Here is an 18,717-nt window from a genome sequence, read left to right as displayed (position 1 = left end):
ATGAGTATCAGTCAGCAATCAGCAATGCGCAGTAAATATGAGTAAGAGTATGAGTTGAAATGAAAAACATAAGGTGGAGGTGAGGCGAGTATAGTAATACGGTATAGTAAGCATATATGTTCGTAACATTACCCCCCTACTAGAACTAAACTACTCCTGGAGTTTACCTTTTCCTTTGCGGCTAGCGAGATGCCCTGTCTTGCGGCAAAGATTGCAAGTTGGGATTCCGATTTGGCGAAGGCGAGAGATGAAATCGCGAACCCAAATTGGGTTTAGTTTGGAACCTAAAGGTTGGTTCCATGGTTGGGTGGGGTCGTTGACGTCGATGATCTCTTTCTGGGGAGCAGGTGGGGGAGTCGGTGTCGGAGGGTATTGGAGGGGAGGAAGATCGTTGGGATCGAATGAAGTATCTCATAGAGTTGCCCGGTATATGATGATGGAGGACGGTCCGGGGGTCGGCATACAAGGTTGAGGTGGTTGTTGCATAATAGGCGAGGGAATGTCGTCAGGGATGGGCATAGGAGGTGGAGGAGATTGTTGGGGAGCGTGGTGATAGAGTTGGGGACCTGGAGCTTCAGGTTGGGGGTTTCGAAGCTCCAGTATGAGATCGGTGATTTCGGGACGGTGTACGAGGTGCTCGTGAATCCCGAAGACGAACTGGTGAAGGGTGTTGACTATGCCCATAAGTTGGGCAATGATGAGGGCAATCATATGCCCGATAGAGACGATGCTAGCGACGGACTCAGCACTGTTAAAACAGCGAACTGGAGTCCAGCAGTGAGAGGAAAAAAGGCAAGGAATCCGGGGCTTGGCTCCGGAGTTATTAGCAGAACGAAGTAAAACGTAAATATCTCGGTAACCAGTGGACGGATTACCGTCCCCCGGGTACCGTTAGAAAGAGCGTAAAAGGTCGGTTCGAATGATACTAAACATGAAGGGAATCGACCAAGGGAAAGTGCCAAAGTCACAAATTCTAACAAGCACCAGGGGTCTCGAGAAGTCTATTCTCGAGTCGGACGGCGTACTGGGCGTTGGTGACCATGAAAAGGGACTCCTCCTCGTTGAGAGGGGGAACGGGCATAGCAGGGGCAAAGTAGTGTATTGGGAAGCAAACATGTTGTTGGGTGGAAGTGGCTTGTCAAGTGAAGTTGGGGAGTTTGTTGCTTCCTCAATCGAGTTTTTCTTTCTTCTTTTAAGTCTAAGTCCTCATGTTTTCTTGGTTGATGTCATGGGCATGTGTTTGAAAGGTGTTCAAGATAAGGGTACATGTCGTCTTTGAGGTTTTCATGTTTCAGGTTTATGAAATGTGCATGTTGGGCATGTGGCTTCCTCATGTGAGCTTATGTTTTCGTTTGTACGTTTTGAGGATTTCCTTAGCATGGGAAAGTTCCTTTTCCTTTTTCCACTCTGCTTCGGAGAGAGGATATCCTTTCCATGATACTAAGAATTGTTGTTGATTCCTCACGACTCGATGTTTGAGGATTTTGTCGATTTCATATTCTTCTTCTCCATCAATTAATTCGGGAGAAGGGAGCATATAATTGGGTCCATGTGTTTCTGTTTCGACATATGGGGAAAGTAGAGTTGCATGGAAGATGTCATGGATTCTCCAGGTCGGGGGAAGTTTGAGGCGGAACGTGTTTGGTCCCAGGACTTCGGTGATTTCGAAGGGACCCTCTCGTTTTGTTGTCATTTTCTTGGAGTATGGGAGCTTGATATTTCTGGCTTCCAGCCACACTCGATGACCCTTGCGGAAAGGTCTTGGTGTCCCCTTTATTCGTTGGGCCATTCTTGATCCGGCAAGCTCGTGTGCTGCCACAGCTTCTCTCCTATCTTCTTCCAGAGCTCTGAGTCGTTCTTCCACTGATGGGAATTGAGTTTTGGAGAACGTCGTTGGTAAGGCTTTGGGTTGGAACCCCATGATGAGTTCGAATGGAGAGTGTTTTCGATCTGCATGCCTTTGGCTGTTGTATGTGAATTCAGCGAGGGCTAGTTTGTCTGCCCACGATTCTTGGTTAGTGATGCAGTAGATCGATAAGTATGTCTCCAATTCCTGATGTACTCGTTCAATGGCTCCTTGAGTTTGTGGATGATATGCTGTGGATAGCGAAGAGTCTATTCCAATGAGACGGAACAGTTCTCTGAGAGCTTTTGCTGCGAATTGGGGACCCCTATCAGAGCCAATTTTATCCGGTAATCCGAAGCGTTTGAAGAGATTCTCCATAAGGAGTTTTGCGATATCGTCGGCAGTTGCCGTTTTCTTTGTTGGAACAAAGATCACCCCCTTACTGAGACCGTGGTCCACCATGGTCAGGACTGAATCATATCCGTTTGATTCTGGCAGATCCGTGATCATGTCAATGACAACATAACCAAACGGTCGATCATTCCCTTCTATAGGCATTAGGGAGATCTTGTGGGGGTTTCTCTTGATTTTGAACTGCTGACATTGTGCGCACCCCTGGATGTATGATTTGATAAACATCTTCATTCGGGGCCAGTAGCAATGATTCTTGATGGCGTGGAATCTCCCGTTCTCCAGGATGTCCAGCAGTCTCGGTGCCGTGATATCGCTGAACAATCTCTTTTCAGATGTTATTGTCTTTCGGAATATATTGTCGGTTCTTGTAGAAGAGTGTGGTTTTTCCATCTTCAGTAATGACCATCCAATCGTGGAGTCCTTGTTTCATTTCGTTTGATCCGCCTTCGACTAGGGTTTTCATGGCCTCAATCGCGGTTTGATCCATTCCTGTAGACTGATCAATTCATTTTTGGAGTTCAAGGTCAATCAAACCTATGGAGGTATCCGTGTCGAGTTCATCGATAAATAACTGTTCCTTTCATAAAATGGTTGGTAGGTCGTTTTCGTCTTTTTCGGGTATGTGGTCGGGTCTCCGAGAAAGGGCGTCAGCTTGAATCATCTTATTGCCAGGCATATTTTTAAGATTATAGTAGTATTCGGACAGTATCAGGGACCATCGAGCTTGTCGATCGTTGAGCTTTTGTGGTTGCCTGAAATAGGTTAGGTTCTTGTGATCAGAAAGGATGTGGGTGGCAAATTCTGATCCCTGGAGGTAGTGTCTCCATTCTTGCAAGGATCGTACTATTGCAAGGAGTTCGCGATCATAGATCTCGTATCGGCGTTCGGTGGGTGTGAAGGTTTTTGATAGGAAAGCTACTAGATGTCTTTTGCCATTTTCGTCTTCTTGGGTGAGGACGGCTCCATATGCGTATTTGGAGGCGTCACATTCGATTTGGAATGGTCTAGACATATCCGGCATCCTGAGGACGGGTTCTTCAATGAATCGTTGTTTCAGGGTTTTGAATGCGTTATCACATTCCTCAGTCCAAATGAACTCTTTTTCTTTGGTTAGGAGTTCGTTTAGGGGCCTGGCGATCTCGGAGTATTTCATGATGAACTTTCGGTAAAAGTTTCCAAATCCTAAGAAGGATCGTACTTGCTTCACCGTTGTGGGGGTGGGCCATTCGGCCATCCCCTTGACCTTTTCTGGGTCCATCATGATTTTGTCGTGCTCTATGATCATGCCGAGGTATTCGATTCGTGTCTGGGCGAATTGACACTTTTCGACTTTGAGGAATAGATCGTTGTCCCTGAGTTTCTTGAGAACGATTTTAGTCATGTGATCCAATTCTTCGATGGTATTTGCAGGGATCAATATGTCATCCATGTAGATGATCACAAGTCTCCCATCGATTTCAACGATGAAGATGTGATCCATCATCCTTTGGAACGTTGCGGGTGAGTTACAGAGTCCGAAGAACATGACTAGTGCTTCGAAGAGTCCTTTCTTGGTTTTGAATGCAGTCTTCCATTCGTCCCCTTCCTTGATGCGCATATTGTTGTATCCCCACCGGACATCGAGTTTAGTGAAGCATTGTTTTCCCTTCTCCCGGTCCATGATGTCGGATATTAGAGGTAACGGGTAGGCATCCTTCACTGTCCATTCATTGAGATATCTGTAGTCTTGGCATGGGCGTTTCTTTCCATCTTTCTTTGGCACGAAAAACATGGGTGATGCCATTGGTGATTTTGAGTGACTGATATATCCCTTTGACAGGTTTTCTTCAATGAATTTCGTGAGTTCTTCCTCCTTGGCCGGCGTGAGATTGTAGATGGGAAACGATTTGGGTTTGAAGCCTTCCTTGAGGTTGATCGCATGATCCCACTCTTTCCTTTCTGGGAAACGGTTTGATGCTTTTTCCGAAAAGACACTTAAGAATTCATGAAAAGCATGGGGAATTTTGAGTTTGAGATCCTCTTCAAGAGGTGGTTCATAGTCAGTATCTTTTTCTTCAGTGCTGGTCACGTTGACCCATTTCTCGTTGATTTCTTTTGTGGCTTTTCCTTCGATGAAGGGGAGGAGAAGGTCTTGGTCGTCTTGCTCCATGGTCGGAGATATAGTGTTTCTCCATTTGACCTCTCCTCGTTTCCAATTGATATCGGGGTTCTCGTTCTGTAACCACAGCATCCCGAAGATAAAGTCCCACTTTCCTAAACCTGTGACATAGATAGTGTATCTTTGTAGTCGTCCATTGATGTTGATGGTAGGTTCAACTGTCTGTGAGATGGTTCCTTGTTTGTTTGCAGTTCCATCTACATTTCGGACTTTGATGGGATTTTTGAGTGTTTTTGTAGGGATCTTATATTTGTCGACCATCCGGTGGTGGATAAATAGATCATCTGCTCCGCTGTCTATTAGGACCGTTGTGTCAATGCCACTATTGGGTATTTCAATTGGTAAGACGATCGATTGTTTGTTTCGGGTGGTGATCGTCGCCGTTCCAATTGACAGTTCGGGGACGATCTCCATCGACCTTAAGATGTCCCCTATGAAAAATCCTCCTCGGATCCTTCGCCCTTTGTTGTGGCCCGAATGTTTGAGCTCCCCGAGCCAGGGTGTTTGGGGCAAGCTTGTGTCGTGTGTCCTAGCTGTCGACATATCCCATTTGGGCTTTTGACAGGCTCGCGCCGGATGTCCCTTTTCCTTGCAGATGAAGCATTTCCATTTCTGTGTGCCGGATGATTGCTTTGTTTGGATGGCGTCAACATCCATGGCATCAGGGTCTTTCTCTTCCCTCTTCGCTGTTTGTGGGGCGTCCCTGTAGACCACCTTGACCTTCTGTTGTGGCTCGCTGCGATATTCCCGTTCTGTTCGCCATTCTCTATCCACTTCCATGGCTGCGTCCTTCCATTCTTGGAGAGTGGGTGGAACTTTCTTTTGTTCCGCGGGTCTGGCAGCGAATTGGGTGGCGACTCTTAGTCAGAGTTCGGGGTTTACCCCAGCCTTTTACTTATCCGGTAGCTTCTGCGTAGCTGTTGAACATTCCTGTGTACCAATCACAAGTATTCTTTCCCATGTGAAGTTGCTTGAGTTGCTTCTTTGCGGTTTCCTTGTTTGGGAGTAGGCAGAAGTATTTTCGGAACTGATTGATGAAGTCGTCCCATGATTGGTAGTACCCTTCCGGATCTGTGAAGGTTGGGTCTGTCTTCTGGGCTTCTTTCGCCTCGAGCCACTTTTTCTTATATTCGGTCGTCTTCCTGTATTCGATGGATGCCCAATTTCGGGTTTTGTCTTTCTCTGTTTCGTTCACTAGTGCGACGATGTATCGTATTCTTGCAGTAGCTTCATACTCATTTTTGCTATCCAGGTATGTTTCTACCGCTTGGATGAAGGTTTCAACATCTTCTGCTTTTCCAGAGAATTTGGGGGGTTTAGGAATATCCAACTTCGGTTTGGATTCTTCCCTTGCTTTTCGGGCTTTTTCCGGAGTAAGGAAGTCGTCATACTTCTCTAGCATCGCTTCTAAGCCGGTTGCCACTTTCGTGGTGCCATCATTGATTCCTTCAACATGTGGTGCGGTTTTCGTGAGGGTTTCGCTGATCGTGATAATGGCTTTATTGGCTAGCCCCCAGATTTGATATAGGATTGCTCCTACTCCTATCAGGAAGACTATGGTGTGGACTTCGGATAGTTTGTCCGTGAGTCCATCGGCTAGGACGGGTGAAGATGCTAATCCTGAGAGTTGTTCGATAGTCTGCCAGGCAGACTGAAACATTTGTTCGGCCATGGCTAGTCGTTATAGCGGGCCTTGGAGGTTTGAGACTTCGTTCTTCTGTTAAGGACTATACGTGATACAAGCACGTGTCGTCCAATGCTCAGCGACTTTGTGGTCGATGGATCAACTCATGACTACGTCAAGGGTTCTTCGCCTGTAGCTTTGTGAACCTCGGGCTAGACTTTGAGCGATAATAAGAGATGTTTGTATTTGCACTGAGACTTGTAATAGACTTGTGACACAATTAAGAAGCGAAGTGAGGAAACTAACTAAGAAACTAGAGTCTTTATATACTAGAAGACGTGTGTTAACCATGAGGCGTAGTCCTCATGGATAACATGCGTGTTCCGCGGAATGTATGTAGGTTTCAATGTGTTTTTAATGAGTATCAGTCAGCAATCAGCAATGCGCAGTAAATATGAGTAAGAGTATGAGTTGAAATGAAAAACATAAGGTGGAGGTGAGGCGAGTATAGTAATACGGTATAGTAAGCATATATGTTCGTAACATTACCCCCCTACTAGAACTAAACTACTCCTGGAGTTTACCTTTTCCTTTGCGGCTAGCGAGATGCCCTGTCTTGCGGCAAAGATTGCAAGTTGGGATTCCGATTTGGCGAAGGCGAGAGATGAAATCGCGAACCCAAATTGGGTTTAGTTTGGAACCTAAAGGTTGGTTCCATGGTTGGGTGGGGTCGTTGACGTCGATGATCTCTTTCTGGGGAGCAGGTGGGGGAGTCGGTGTCGGAGGGTATTGGAGGGGAGGAAGATCGTTGGGATCGAATGAAGTATCTCATAGAGTTGCCCGGTATATGATGATGGAGGACGGTCCGGGGGTCGGCATACAAGGTTGAGGTGGTTGTTGCATAATAGGCGAGGGAATGTCGTCAGGGATGGGCATAGGAGGTGGAGGAGATTGTTGGGGAGCGTGGTGATAGAGTTGGGGACCTGGAGCTTCAGGTTGGGGGTTTCGAAGCTCCAGTATGAGATCGGTGATTTCGGGACGGTGTACGAGGTGCTCGTGAATCCCGAAGACGAACTGGTGAAGGGTGTTGACTATGCCCATAAGTTGGGCAATGATGAGGGCAATCATATGCCCGATAGAGACGATGCTAGCGACGGACTCAGCACTGTTAAAACAGCGAACTGGAGTCCAGCAGTGAGAGGAAAAAAGGCAAGGAATCCGGGGCTTGGCTCCGGAGTTATTAGCAGAACGAAGTAAAACGTAAATATCTCGGTAACCAGTGGACGGATTACCGTCCCCCGGGTACCGTTAGAAAGAGCGTAAAAGGTCGGTTCGAATGATACTAAACATGAAGGGAATCGACCAAGGGAAAGTGCCAAAGTCACAAATTCTAACAAGCACCAGGGGTCTCGAGAAGTCTATTCTCGAGTCGGACGGCGTACTGGGCGTTGGTGACCATGAAAAGGTGACTCCTCCTCGTTGAGAGGGGGAACGGGCATAGCAGGGGCAAAGTAGTTGTATTGGGAAGCAAACATGTTGTTGGGTGGAAGTGGCTTGTCAAGTGAAGTTGGGGAGTTTGTTGCTTCCTCAATCGAGTTTTTCTTTCTTCTTTTAAGTCTAAGTCCTCATGTTTTCTTGGTTGATGTCATGGGCATGTGTTTGAAAGGTGTTCAAGATAAGGGTACATGTCGTCTTTGAGGTTTTCATGTTTCAGGTTTATGAAATGTGCATGTTGGGCATGTGGCTTCCTCATGTGAGCTTATGTTTTCGTTTGTACGTTTTGAGGATTTCCTTAGCATGGGAAAGTTCCTTTTCCTTTTTCCACTCTGCTTCGGAGAGAGGATATCCTTTCCATGATACTAAGAATTGTTGTTGATTCCTCACGACTCGATGTTTGAGGATTTTGTCGATTTCATATTCTTCTTCTCCATCAATTAATTCGGGAGAAGGGAGCATATAATTGGGTCCATGTGTTTCTGTTTCGACATATGGGGAAAGTAGAGTTGCATGGAAGATGTCATGGATTCTCCAGGTCGGGGGAAGTTTGAGGCGGAACGTGTTTGGTCCCAGGACTTCGGTGATTTCGAAGGGACCCTCTCGTTTTGTTGTCATTTTCTTGGAGTATGGGAGCTTGATATTTCTGGCTTCCAGCCACACTCGATGACCCTTGCGGAAAGGTCTTGGTGTCCCCTTTTATTCGTTGGGCCATTCTTGATCCGGCAAGCTCGTGTGCTGCCACAGCTTCTCTCCTATCTTCTTCCAGAGCTCTGAGTCGTTCTTCCACTGATGGGAATTGAGTTTTGGAGAACGTCGTTGGTAAGGCTTTGGGTTGGAACCCCATGATGAGTTCGAATGGAGAGTGTTTTCGATCTGCATGCCTTTGGCTGTTGTATGTGAATTCAGCGAGGGCTAGTTTGTCTGCCCACGATTCTTGGTTAGTGATGCAGTAGATCGATAAGTATGTCTCCAATTCCTGATGTACTCGTTCAATGGCTCCTTGAGTTTGTGGATGATATGCTGTGGATAGCGAAGAGTCTATTCCAATGAGACGGAACAGTTCTCTGAGAGCTTTTGCTGCGAATTGGGGACCCCTATCAGAGCCAATTTTATCCGGTAATCCGAAGCGTTTGAAGAGATTCTCCATAAGGAGTTTTGCGATATCGTCGGCAGTTGCCGTTTTCTTTGTTGGAACAAAGATCACCCCCTTACTGAGACCGTGGTCCACCATGGTCAGGACTGAATCATATCCGTTTGATTCTGGCAGATCCGTGATCATGTCAATGACAACATAACCAAACGGTCGATCATTCCCTTCTATAGGCATTAGGGAGATCTTGTGGGGGTTTCTCTTGATTTTGAACTGCTGACATTGTGCGCACCCCTGGATGTATGATTTGATAAACATCTTCATTCGGGGCCAGTAGCAATGATTCTTGATGGCGTGGAATCTCCCGTTCTCCAGGATGTCCAGCAGTCTCGGTGCCGTGATATCGCTGAACAATCTCTTTTCAGATGTTATTGTCTTTCGGAATATATTGTCGGTTCTTGTAGAAGAGTGTGGTTTTTCCATCTTCAGTAATGACCATCCAATCGTGGAGTCCTTGTTTCATTTCGTTTGATCCGCCTTCGACTAGGGTTTTCATGGCCTCCATCGCGGTTTGATCCATTCCTGTAGACTGATCAATTTCATTTTGGGGAGTCAGGTCAAATCAACCTATGGAGGTATCCGTGTCGAGTTCATCGATAAATAAACTGTCCCTTTCATAAATGGTGGTAGGTCGTTTTCGTCTTTTTCGGGTATGTGGTCGGGTCTCCGAGAAAGGGCGTCAGCTTGAATCATCTTATTGCCAGGCATATTTTTAAGATTATAGTAGTATTCGGACAGTATCAGGGACCATCGAGCTTGTCGATCGTTGAGCTTTTGTGGTTGCCTGAAATAGGTTAGGTTCTTGTGATCAGAAAGGATGTGGGTGGCAAATTCTGATCCCTGGAGGTAGTGTCTCCATTCTTGCAAGGATCGTACTATTGCAAGGAGTTCGCGATCATAGATCTCGTATCGGCGTTCGGTGGGTGTGAAGGTTTTTGATAGGAAAGCTACTAGATGTCTTTTGCCATTTTCGTCTTCTTGGGTGAGGACGGCTCCATATGCGTATTTGGAGGCGTCACATTCGATTTGGAATGGTCTAGACATATCCGGCATCCTGAGGACGGGTTCTTCAATGAATCGTTGTTTCAGGGTTTTGAATGCGTTATCACATTCCTCAGTCCAAATGAACTCTTTTTCTTTGGTTAGGAGTTCGTTTAGGGGCCTGGCGATCTCGGAGTATTTCATGATGAACTTTCGGTAAAAGTTTCCAAATCCTAAGAAGGATCGTACTTGCTTCACCGTTGTGGGGGTGGGCCATTCGGCCATCCCCTTGACCTTTTCTGGGTCCATCATGATTTTGTCGTGCTCTATGATCATGCCGAGGTATTCGATTCGTGTCTGGGCGAATTGACACTTTTCGACTTTGAGGAATAGATCGTTGTCCCTGAGTTTCTTGAGAACGATTTTAGTCATGTGATCCAATTCTTCGATGGTATTTGCAGGGATCAATATGTCATCCATGTAGATGATCACAAGTCTCCCATCGATTTCAACGATGAAGATGTGATCCATCATCCTTTGGAACGTTGCGGGTGAGTTACAGAGTCCGAAGAACATGACTAGTGCTTCGAAGAGTCCTTTCTTGGTTTTGAATGCAGTCTTCCATTCGTCCCCTTCCTTGATGCGCATATTGTTGTATCCCCACCGGACATCGAGTTTAGTGAAGCATTGTTTTCCCTTCTCCCGGTCCATGATGTCGGATATTAGAGGTAACGGGTAGGCATCCTTCACTGTCCATTCATTGAGATATCTGTAGTCTTGGCATGGGCGTTTCTTTCCATCTTTCTTTGGCACGAAAAACATGGGTGATGCCATTGGTGATTTTGAGTGACTGATATATCCCTTTGACAGGTTTTCTTCAATGAATTTCGTGAGTTCTTCCTCCTTGGCCGGCGTGAGATTGTAGATGGGAAACGATTTGGGTTTGAAGCCTTCCTTGAGGTTGATCGCATGATCCCACTCTTTCCTTTCTGGGAAACGGTTTGATGCTTTTTCCGAAAAGACACTTAAGAATTCATGAAAAGCATGGGGAATTTTGAGTTTGAGATCCTCTTCAAGAGGTGGTTCATAGTCAGTATCTTTTTCTTCAGTGCTGGTCACGTTGACCCATTTCTCGTTGATTTCTTTTGTGGCTTTTCCTTCGATGAAGGGGAGGAGAAGGTCTTGGTCGTCTTGCTCCATGGTCGGAGATATAGTGTTTCTCCATTTGACCTCTCCTCGTTTCCAATTGATATCGGGGTTCTCGTTCTGTAACCACAGCATCCCGAAGATAAAGTCCCACTTTCCTAAACCTGTGACATAGATAGTGTATCTTTGTAGTCGTCCATTGATGTTGATGGTAGGTTCAACTGTCTGTGAGATGGTTCCTTGTTTGTTTGCAGTTCCATCTACATTTCGGACTTTGATGGGATTTTTGAGTGTTTTTGTAGGGATCTTATATTTGTCGACCATCCGGTGGTGGATAAATAGATCATCTGCTCCGCTGTCTATTAGGACCGTTGTGTCAATGCCACTATTGGGTATTTCAATTGGTAAGACGATCGATTGTTTGTTTCGGGTGGTGATCGTCGCCGTTCCAATTGACAGTTCGGGGACGATCTCCATCGACCTTAAGATGTCCCCTATGAAAAATCCTCCTCGGATCCTTCGCCCTTTGTTGTGGCCCGAATGTTTGAGCTCCCCGAGCCAGGGTGTTTGGGGCAAGCTTGTGTCGTGTGTCCTAGCTGTCGACATATCCCATTTGGGCTTTTGGACAGGTTCGCGCCGGATGTCCCTTTTCCTTGCAGATGAAGCATTTTCCATTTCTGTGTGCTGGATGATTGCTTTGTTGGGATGGCATCAACATCCATGGCATCAGGGTCTTTCTCTTCCCTCTTCGCTGTTTGTGGGGCGTCTCTGTAGACCACCTTGACCTTCTGTTGTGGCTCGCTGCGATATTCCCGTGCTGTTCGCCATTCCCTATCCACTTCCATGGCTGCGTCCTTCCATTCTTGGAGAGTGGGTGGAACTTTCTTTTGTTCTGCGGGTCTGGCAGCGAATTGGGTGGCGACTCTTAGTCAGAGTTCGGGGTTTACCCCAGCCTTTTACTTATCCGGTAGCTTCTGCGTAGCTGTTGAACATTCCTGTGTACCAATCACAAGTATTCTTTCCCATGTGAAGTTGCTTGAGTTGCTTCTTTGCGGTTTCCTTGTTTGGGAGTAGGCAGAAGTATTTTCGGAACTGATTGATGAAGTCGTCCCATGATTGGTAGTACCCTTCCGGATCTGTGAAGGTTGGGTCTGTCTTCTGGGCTTCTTTCGCCTCGAGCCACTTTTTCTTATATTCGGTCGTCTTCCTGTATTCGATGGATGCCCAATTTCGGGTTTTGTCTTTCTCTGTTTCGTTCACTAGTGCGACGATGTATCGTATTCTTGCAGTAGCTTCATACTCATTTTTGCTATCCAGGTATGTTTCTACCGCTTGGATGAAGGTTTCAACATCTTCTGCTTTTCCAGAGAATTTGGGGGGTTTAGGAATATCCAACTTCGGTTTGGATTCTTCCCTTGCTTTTCGGGCTTTTTCCGGAGTAAGGAAGTCGTCATACTTCTCTAGCATCGCTTCTAAGCCGGTTGCCACTTTCGTGGTGCCATCATTGATTCCTTCAACATGTGGTGCGGTTTTCGTGAGGGTTTCGCTGATCGTGATAATGGCTTTATTGGCTAGCCCCCAGATTTGATATAGGATTGCTCCTACTCCTATCAGGAAGACTATGGTGTGGACTTCGGATAGTTTGTCCGTGAGTCCATCGGCTAGGACGGGTGAAGATGCTAATCCTGAGAGTTGTTCGATAGTCTGCCAGGCAGACTGAAACATTTGTTCGGCCATGGCTAGTCGTTATAGCGGGCCTTGGAGGTTTGAGACTTCGTTCTTCTGTTAAGGACTATACGTGATACAAGCACGTGTCGTCCAATGCTCAGCGACTTTGTGGTCGATGGATCAACTCATGACTACGTCAAGGGTTCTTCGCCTGTAGCTTTGTGACCTCGGGCTAGACTTTGAGCGATAATAAGAGATGTTTGTATTTGCACTGAGACTTGTAATAGACTTGTTGAACAATTAAGAACGAAGTGAGGAAACTAACTAAGAAACTAGAGTCTTTATATACTAGAAGACGTGTGTTAACCATGAGGCGTAGTCCTCATGGATAACATGCGTGTTCCGCGGAATGTATGTAGGTTTCAATGTGTTTTTAATGAGTATCAGTCAGCAATCAGCAATGCGCAGTAAATATGAGTAAGAGTATGAGTTGAAATGAAAAACATAAGGTGGAGGTGAGGCGAGTATAGTAATACGGTATAGTAAGCATATATGTTCGTAACAAAAACTGAGGTGTGCCTCTCAGCACTGCCTGCAAAAGTACTTGTCCTTAAGATTCACAATCTCTATACACTTGTTAATCGTTCAGTACCATTTTCCTGCTTACTTCTATCGAGATAGCTAAGAAAATGGGAGAACACTGACCAGTGTCCAGCTAGCACGTGACATACTGTACGTGAAGAACAAGGGTGAAACAATAACACGGTGTCACAAGGCAGTGCAAGAAGAGAAGAACAATAAGAAGTAGCGCAAAGGATGAAACAAGGCAGTGTTCCATGAGAAAGATAAGGAAGGCGATAAGGAAAGCTGAAGTGATAACATAAGATAATGAAAAATAGGGGTCTGTACGCGATGTTCACGATACTGCTCATCCTGAAGGAAAGTCTGAACAATATCAAGAACCACATATTTGAGTATAGGTTCCAGAAGCACCAAGATTGTAAATGTACTCTCAATTGGCATTGAATGAGAGAGGGAACCCGCACCCATGATGCCTTGGTAAGTCTTGAATGTGTGAGGAGAGACACTCAGAAAGAAGACCTGGACCTTGAATGTTTGATAGAGGCACTGAGAGAACTGGGCTGTATTATCGACTCTGGTAACAAGGTGGACCAGCTTGTGTCTCAGCCAAGGGTGATGTGAGTGGCTGGTGAGGCTAGAACCAAGGTCAAAACAGCTTTTGGAACTATTAGAAAATATACAGACTGGTAAAAGCTGCTGAATGCTCATTCCTGACCAAATTGACCTATAAAGCTGTCAAAAAAAGTGTGGGCCAGCCCCATCGGAAAATTGAGCACACTGCTCCAACAAACTCGTCTGTATCCACAACTGAAGCATTAAATGAGGGAAGGCAAATATTCTGCTGTGACCTTCCAGATGTCAGAGGAAAGACGTAGTCCCTTAGGACCTGAGTGTCTGGAAATGTTTTGGGAAGTTTTGAAGTGAGATCCAGATGGCAAGAACGAAGAAGTGAGGATTCATTTGTTGAAAGCTCTTGGAAAAGGTGTTTATGCCATATACCAAGGTCCAGAGCTGATTGAGTTTCTCCTCCATCCAGGGTAAGTGTGTTAGAATTTGTGACTTTGGCACTTCTACATGGCCAATTCCCTCCATGTTTAGTATCATTCGAACCAGCTTTTTACGCTCTTTCTAATGGTATCCAGGGGACGGAAATCCATCCACTGGTTACAGAGATATTGACATTTTATTTTTGTTTTACCAATATCTCCAAAGCCAAGCCTGGATTGCTTGGCTTCAACCTTGCATGTGTTTACAGGTATGCGGAGCTTTGCCTCCCGACATTTTAGCATCCACAATTGGCAGCATCATTCTGGAGTCCCTCAATTCTTTCCCCTCACTGCTAGACTCCAGCTCGCTGTTTTAACAGGTTATGAGCCCCAGGCTCCTTCTAGCCACCTCCTGAACAGTCAACTGTATACTGCCAGCAGTTGTTTTGCAAGTACTCGTCTCCCAGATCCCAGAGATCCCTCCTCTCCACTCCAGCTCGATGCTGACTTCAATTGGATTGCAGACACAGGTGCCACTTCTGTCGGGAGATCCAGGGTCCCAGCGGTCACGTGACTCTTGGACCGTCGTCCTTTGATGGTCCCAGGCAACGCTCGGCACGGTGCTGAGCATTTACCTCTGTGGGTATAAGATAGCTATGGGAGTTGTCAGTAGTTGTTAGGTGGGAGGAATATGACAGTGTGATATTCCTCCACCAAGGTGGTTGTCTGAGGTATCTGGAGTATTAGCTGTGTCAGAGGAAACCAAACTCAGGCTAGGTCCGAGTTTGGGGAGTTGCGGGGGTCTGCGGCTTTGCCGGCGCGATGGGCGTCACGAGAAGATCACGTGACCCAAAGGCCATGTGCCCAAACGGTGAAGTCCGATCGGCGAGGAATCGGCCAATCGGGGAGTTGGAAACCGTAGGCAAAGTCCGCAGGTCCAGAATGTCTGGACAGCCAGTCCGGAGCGATGGGAAATCCGAGCCAGCCAGCCATGCCGTCTCGAGCTATAAGCTCTTAACTGGCAGGCTGGGGAGGTAAGAGCAAGCCGGACTGACACCCCCAACTGAGAGCGTATAGCTCGGGAGGAAGAAGGGGACCAGATGAACAGGGAACATCTATATTAGGAACACAGTCAGTTAAGGTAGGGTGATGCAAAGGTATTGTACAGTGGGTATTGGAGTCGTAATGCTATGGGTGGTCTATGATGAATGCAGCAGAGGGAAAAGAAACATGCGGAGAGCGAGTAGCAGAAGCGAATAATCGATACAGATAAGTTATGACGTGGCGTGCTAGTCTTCGAGGCATGATGCGGGCAGCTTGTTGTGAGCGCGATATCGTTCAAATATTTTTGCGAGGTCCTTGAGAGCGTTCTTGCGGTAAGCGTTTGCGGTGCTGAGAGGGACAATCTCCTCTATCCTCCTCCAATAGGTGAGGAAGGCCAGCGAAGTCCAACCTCCCGTGGTGGCCACCACCTGTGCAGGCACGCCAGCGAGCAGGAGAGCCACTGTTCCTCCGATGCAGAAACCATGCCCGTAAACCTCGGCGAACCCGTTGTCGCGCCAGAAACCATTGACAAACCGAAGGAAGGAGGGCTTCGAGGTATGGATCCATTCGGAGCCCGCACGGTAGGCGAACAGGGAGGTGGTGGAGGGTGCGTTGGCGTTGACCTGAAGGTGGTTTCGGAGGGCTGAGACTGGACAGAGGTCGTCATCTCGGGAGGTGAGGATAATGCGGCCTCCCTTCTCCCGGGTGGTCTTCGTCCAAGGGATGGTGATGATGGCTGATTCGATACCATCTGACAGATCATTGAAGGAGACGGTGGTGGAACGGGAAGCGTGGGTGGTGGGGTCAAATTTGGTTTGGGAAGGGACCGTGGTCTCGCCCAGTCGGCGGCATCCAAAAAAGGTGGCCGCTGCTACAGCCCATATAGCCGCATGCTGGGGATTGGACATATCAAGAGAATTCTGGTTGGTCAGGGGTTAGCATTTGTGGTAAGATAGAAAGGTTGGGGCGTACTCGGAGCGCACGAAGTTGTTCGATGGAGACAGCCGGCCTAGGCGGCTTTTTTAGGTGGACGCCATCCTTTGCGGCAGTGCGGAGGGCGAGGTTGACCCATTCGTCACGACCGTGCCATCCAGCATGGTGGTACTGATGCCACATACGGACACCCATGACCCAGTTCTTGATCGTGGAATGCGCGAACGAGCCCGAGGCTTCCGCAACAAATCCTGCAAGCAAGACGTAAGAAGCAGGCATCCTCGAGTCCTCCGGTATATCCCAACGATCACAAAACTGCTGGTACCGGAGGAGGCCGGCGGCATAAGTGGATTGGGTGCTGGGAGCGAGCGAGCGCTCGACAGACGACATGGCGATGTCAACAAGGTCGGGTGGGATGATATCTTCGTGGTGTTTGCGGTTGGCGATGCTGAAGGGGGACTCCCACTCGTACAGGCGTCGTTTCGCCGGACAAGGTGGGCGGAGGCTGCTCGGTGTGATCTCGCTCCCCTTTCTCGGTTTTCGTTGTTTCGGGTATAGCTCAGATGACGTGGCAAGGCGAAATGTGGATTTTGGGAGACTTGGAACAAAGGCGGGCTCGTGTATAGGTCTCTGCGAGGTCAAGGCGACAGGTTTCGATGTGGGTTTGAGGTCGTAGATGGTGGCGGGGGAAGGCGATGGGGCACAGGAGAACCGAATTGGTCTCGAGCGAGGTGGCTGTTTAAGCCGTCCGTCGCTAGAGGCGAACATACTGAATCGCGCTGCTGAGGTCGTGTGGCAAGGAGGGCTCGAGGTTGATGTGGGACGTGGGAGGGAAAGAGCCCCGTGAGATGGGATCAGCTGGGTTCTCCTCCGATCTCACGTACGTGAGAGTGTGAGAAATACCAAGAGACAGCAGAACATCGTATGTTCGGCGCACACTGGCGTTGATGTGGTGGTTAGGGCTGCGACCTTTTGTCATCGCTCCGATGGTACCTTGGTTGTCCGAGTGGATGAGGAGATGGCAGTCCTGCCAGCCCAACAGCTGGATGAAGTATACCAAGAGTTCAATGGCCACCGTTTCCAGCCAACCAATGTCCCTGCCTTTGACTTTCCAACTATCGCGAAGGCGGTAAGCAGCCCAGCGGCCGCCGACAGAAATGCCGATACCCCACGAAGTTGAAGCGTCGACGTAGAGGCCGAGATCTTGTGGAGGCCCCCGATGTCTGATGGAACGAGGTTTGGCAGGCGTGGAAAGGCGGTCTCGCCACCAGCGCAGGTCCCGGATGACGGGATCAGGGAGGAAACGCTTGGCAAGGTAGCTCTCCTTGAACGAGGTTGCAAAGTTGGAAAGTGCCGCAAGTCGAGAGCGACCCTCGATGTGAACGAAGGCAACATGACAGAGAGATCCGTGGATCTTCTCGACGTCCTTCAGGGTGCACGACTGGTGACCCTCGAAGTTGTCGAGGAAACGCCGAGTCCGTTCCCGGAACTTCAAGCGTTTGTCGTCTGGCAGGCTGACCTCCTTCCTCTCGAGGTCCCATAGGAAGCCGATGTACTGGAAGATGGTCCAATAGATGCCGTCGCCTTTATCGGGGTGCCAAGGTACCTTCAGCAAACCGATACGACTAAGCGCCTCTGGCCCGTCGTAATCGTATGCGTAGTCTCCCTCGACGAAAGTTCCCGTAAGCGACGGGCATCGCAACGAGCCGTAGTCATCCTCGTACTTCAGGGTCGGCTCCACACCTTCCCCAGCCCATACGTCGACGACGGTGTTACCGACCATCCCCGCAATGCTGCTCGCACTGTGGGTTCCAAAGGGAATACAGTGGTCAATATAAAATTGACCCCTCTTCCCTTGGATGACGAGCCAAGGCTTGTGGGAAGGGTGGGCAGGGCAAGTCCGGTGAAACTTGGCAATGTCGGGGTGGTATCCACTTGAAAAATCTCTTTTTTACGGTAATTACCGTGTTTTAGAAATGTCCGTTACCGTAGGTAAGTAATTCCTCGGTAATACCGAGCGATATTTATTTTTCCGGTAATTACCGAGCGAAAGATTTCGCTCGGTAATTACCGCACGATTTCGCCTGCGGCGAAATCGTGCTGTGAACCCAAACACTAACAAACACTAAACCAAACCCTAAGGACCCTAAACCAAACCCTAACAAACAAACCCTAACAAACCTAACCCTAAATTACTATTGAACGTAACGTAAAATAAATATATACCCTGATCCCTAACCCTAACCGAACCCTAACCGAAACCCAACCCTAAACCAAACCCTAACCAACCCTAAACCTAACCCAAACCCTAACGGGCACCCCGGGTGCACGCTAATCTTATCAGATGTCGCCCCGAGAGGCCATAATAAAATAAGAGTAGACATATAACTTTTAAAATGTGGCTTTTTGATACATAATCAATCCCATCAATAATTTCGCATTCCGATCGATTAGAAACCGATGCTCCGGCATTACCGAAGCATAAAAAAGGCTTCCGGTATTACCGAGAGGCAACTGTCGCCCGGTATTACTGAAAAAAAGCGATTTTCTCGGTAATACCGTAAATATCATTATTTACGGTATTACCGAGGGTATATAGCATGGTAAAAGTTGCCGGGGCATTTTTCCGGCAACAGACATTTCTAAAACGCGGTAATTACCGTAAAAAAGAGATTTTTCGGCTGGATA

General features: G+C 47.6%; 1 protein-coding gene across 1 annotated transcript; it reads right to left on the bottom strand.

Moving 5' to 3' along the window:
* Nucleotides 1–15,341: 15,341 nt before the first annotated feature.
* Nucleotides 15,342–17,812, bottom strand: CC1G_07424 (hypothetical protein; the record flags this gene model as incomplete). Its single annotated transcript, XM_001830457.2, has 3 exons — nt 15,342–16,016; nt 16,069–16,783; nt 16,914–17,812. 3 exons carry the CDS (start codon nt 17,810–17,812, stop codon nt 15,342–15,344), a joined length of 2,289 nt encoding a protein of 762 aa, XP_001830509.2.
* Between the last annotated feature and the right edge of the window lie 905 nt (nt 17,813–18,717).

Source organism: Coprinopsis cinerea (assembly GCF_000182895.1).
Source record: "Coprinopsis cinerea okayama7#130 chromosome 3 map unlocalized cont3.3, whole genome shotgun sequence".
NCBI classification, from domain to species: Eukaryota; Fungi; Basidiomycota; class Agaricomycetes; order Agaricales; family Psathyrellaceae; genus Coprinopsis; species Coprinopsis cinerea.
This window is presented reverse-complemented; position numbering and strand designations above follow the sequence as displayed.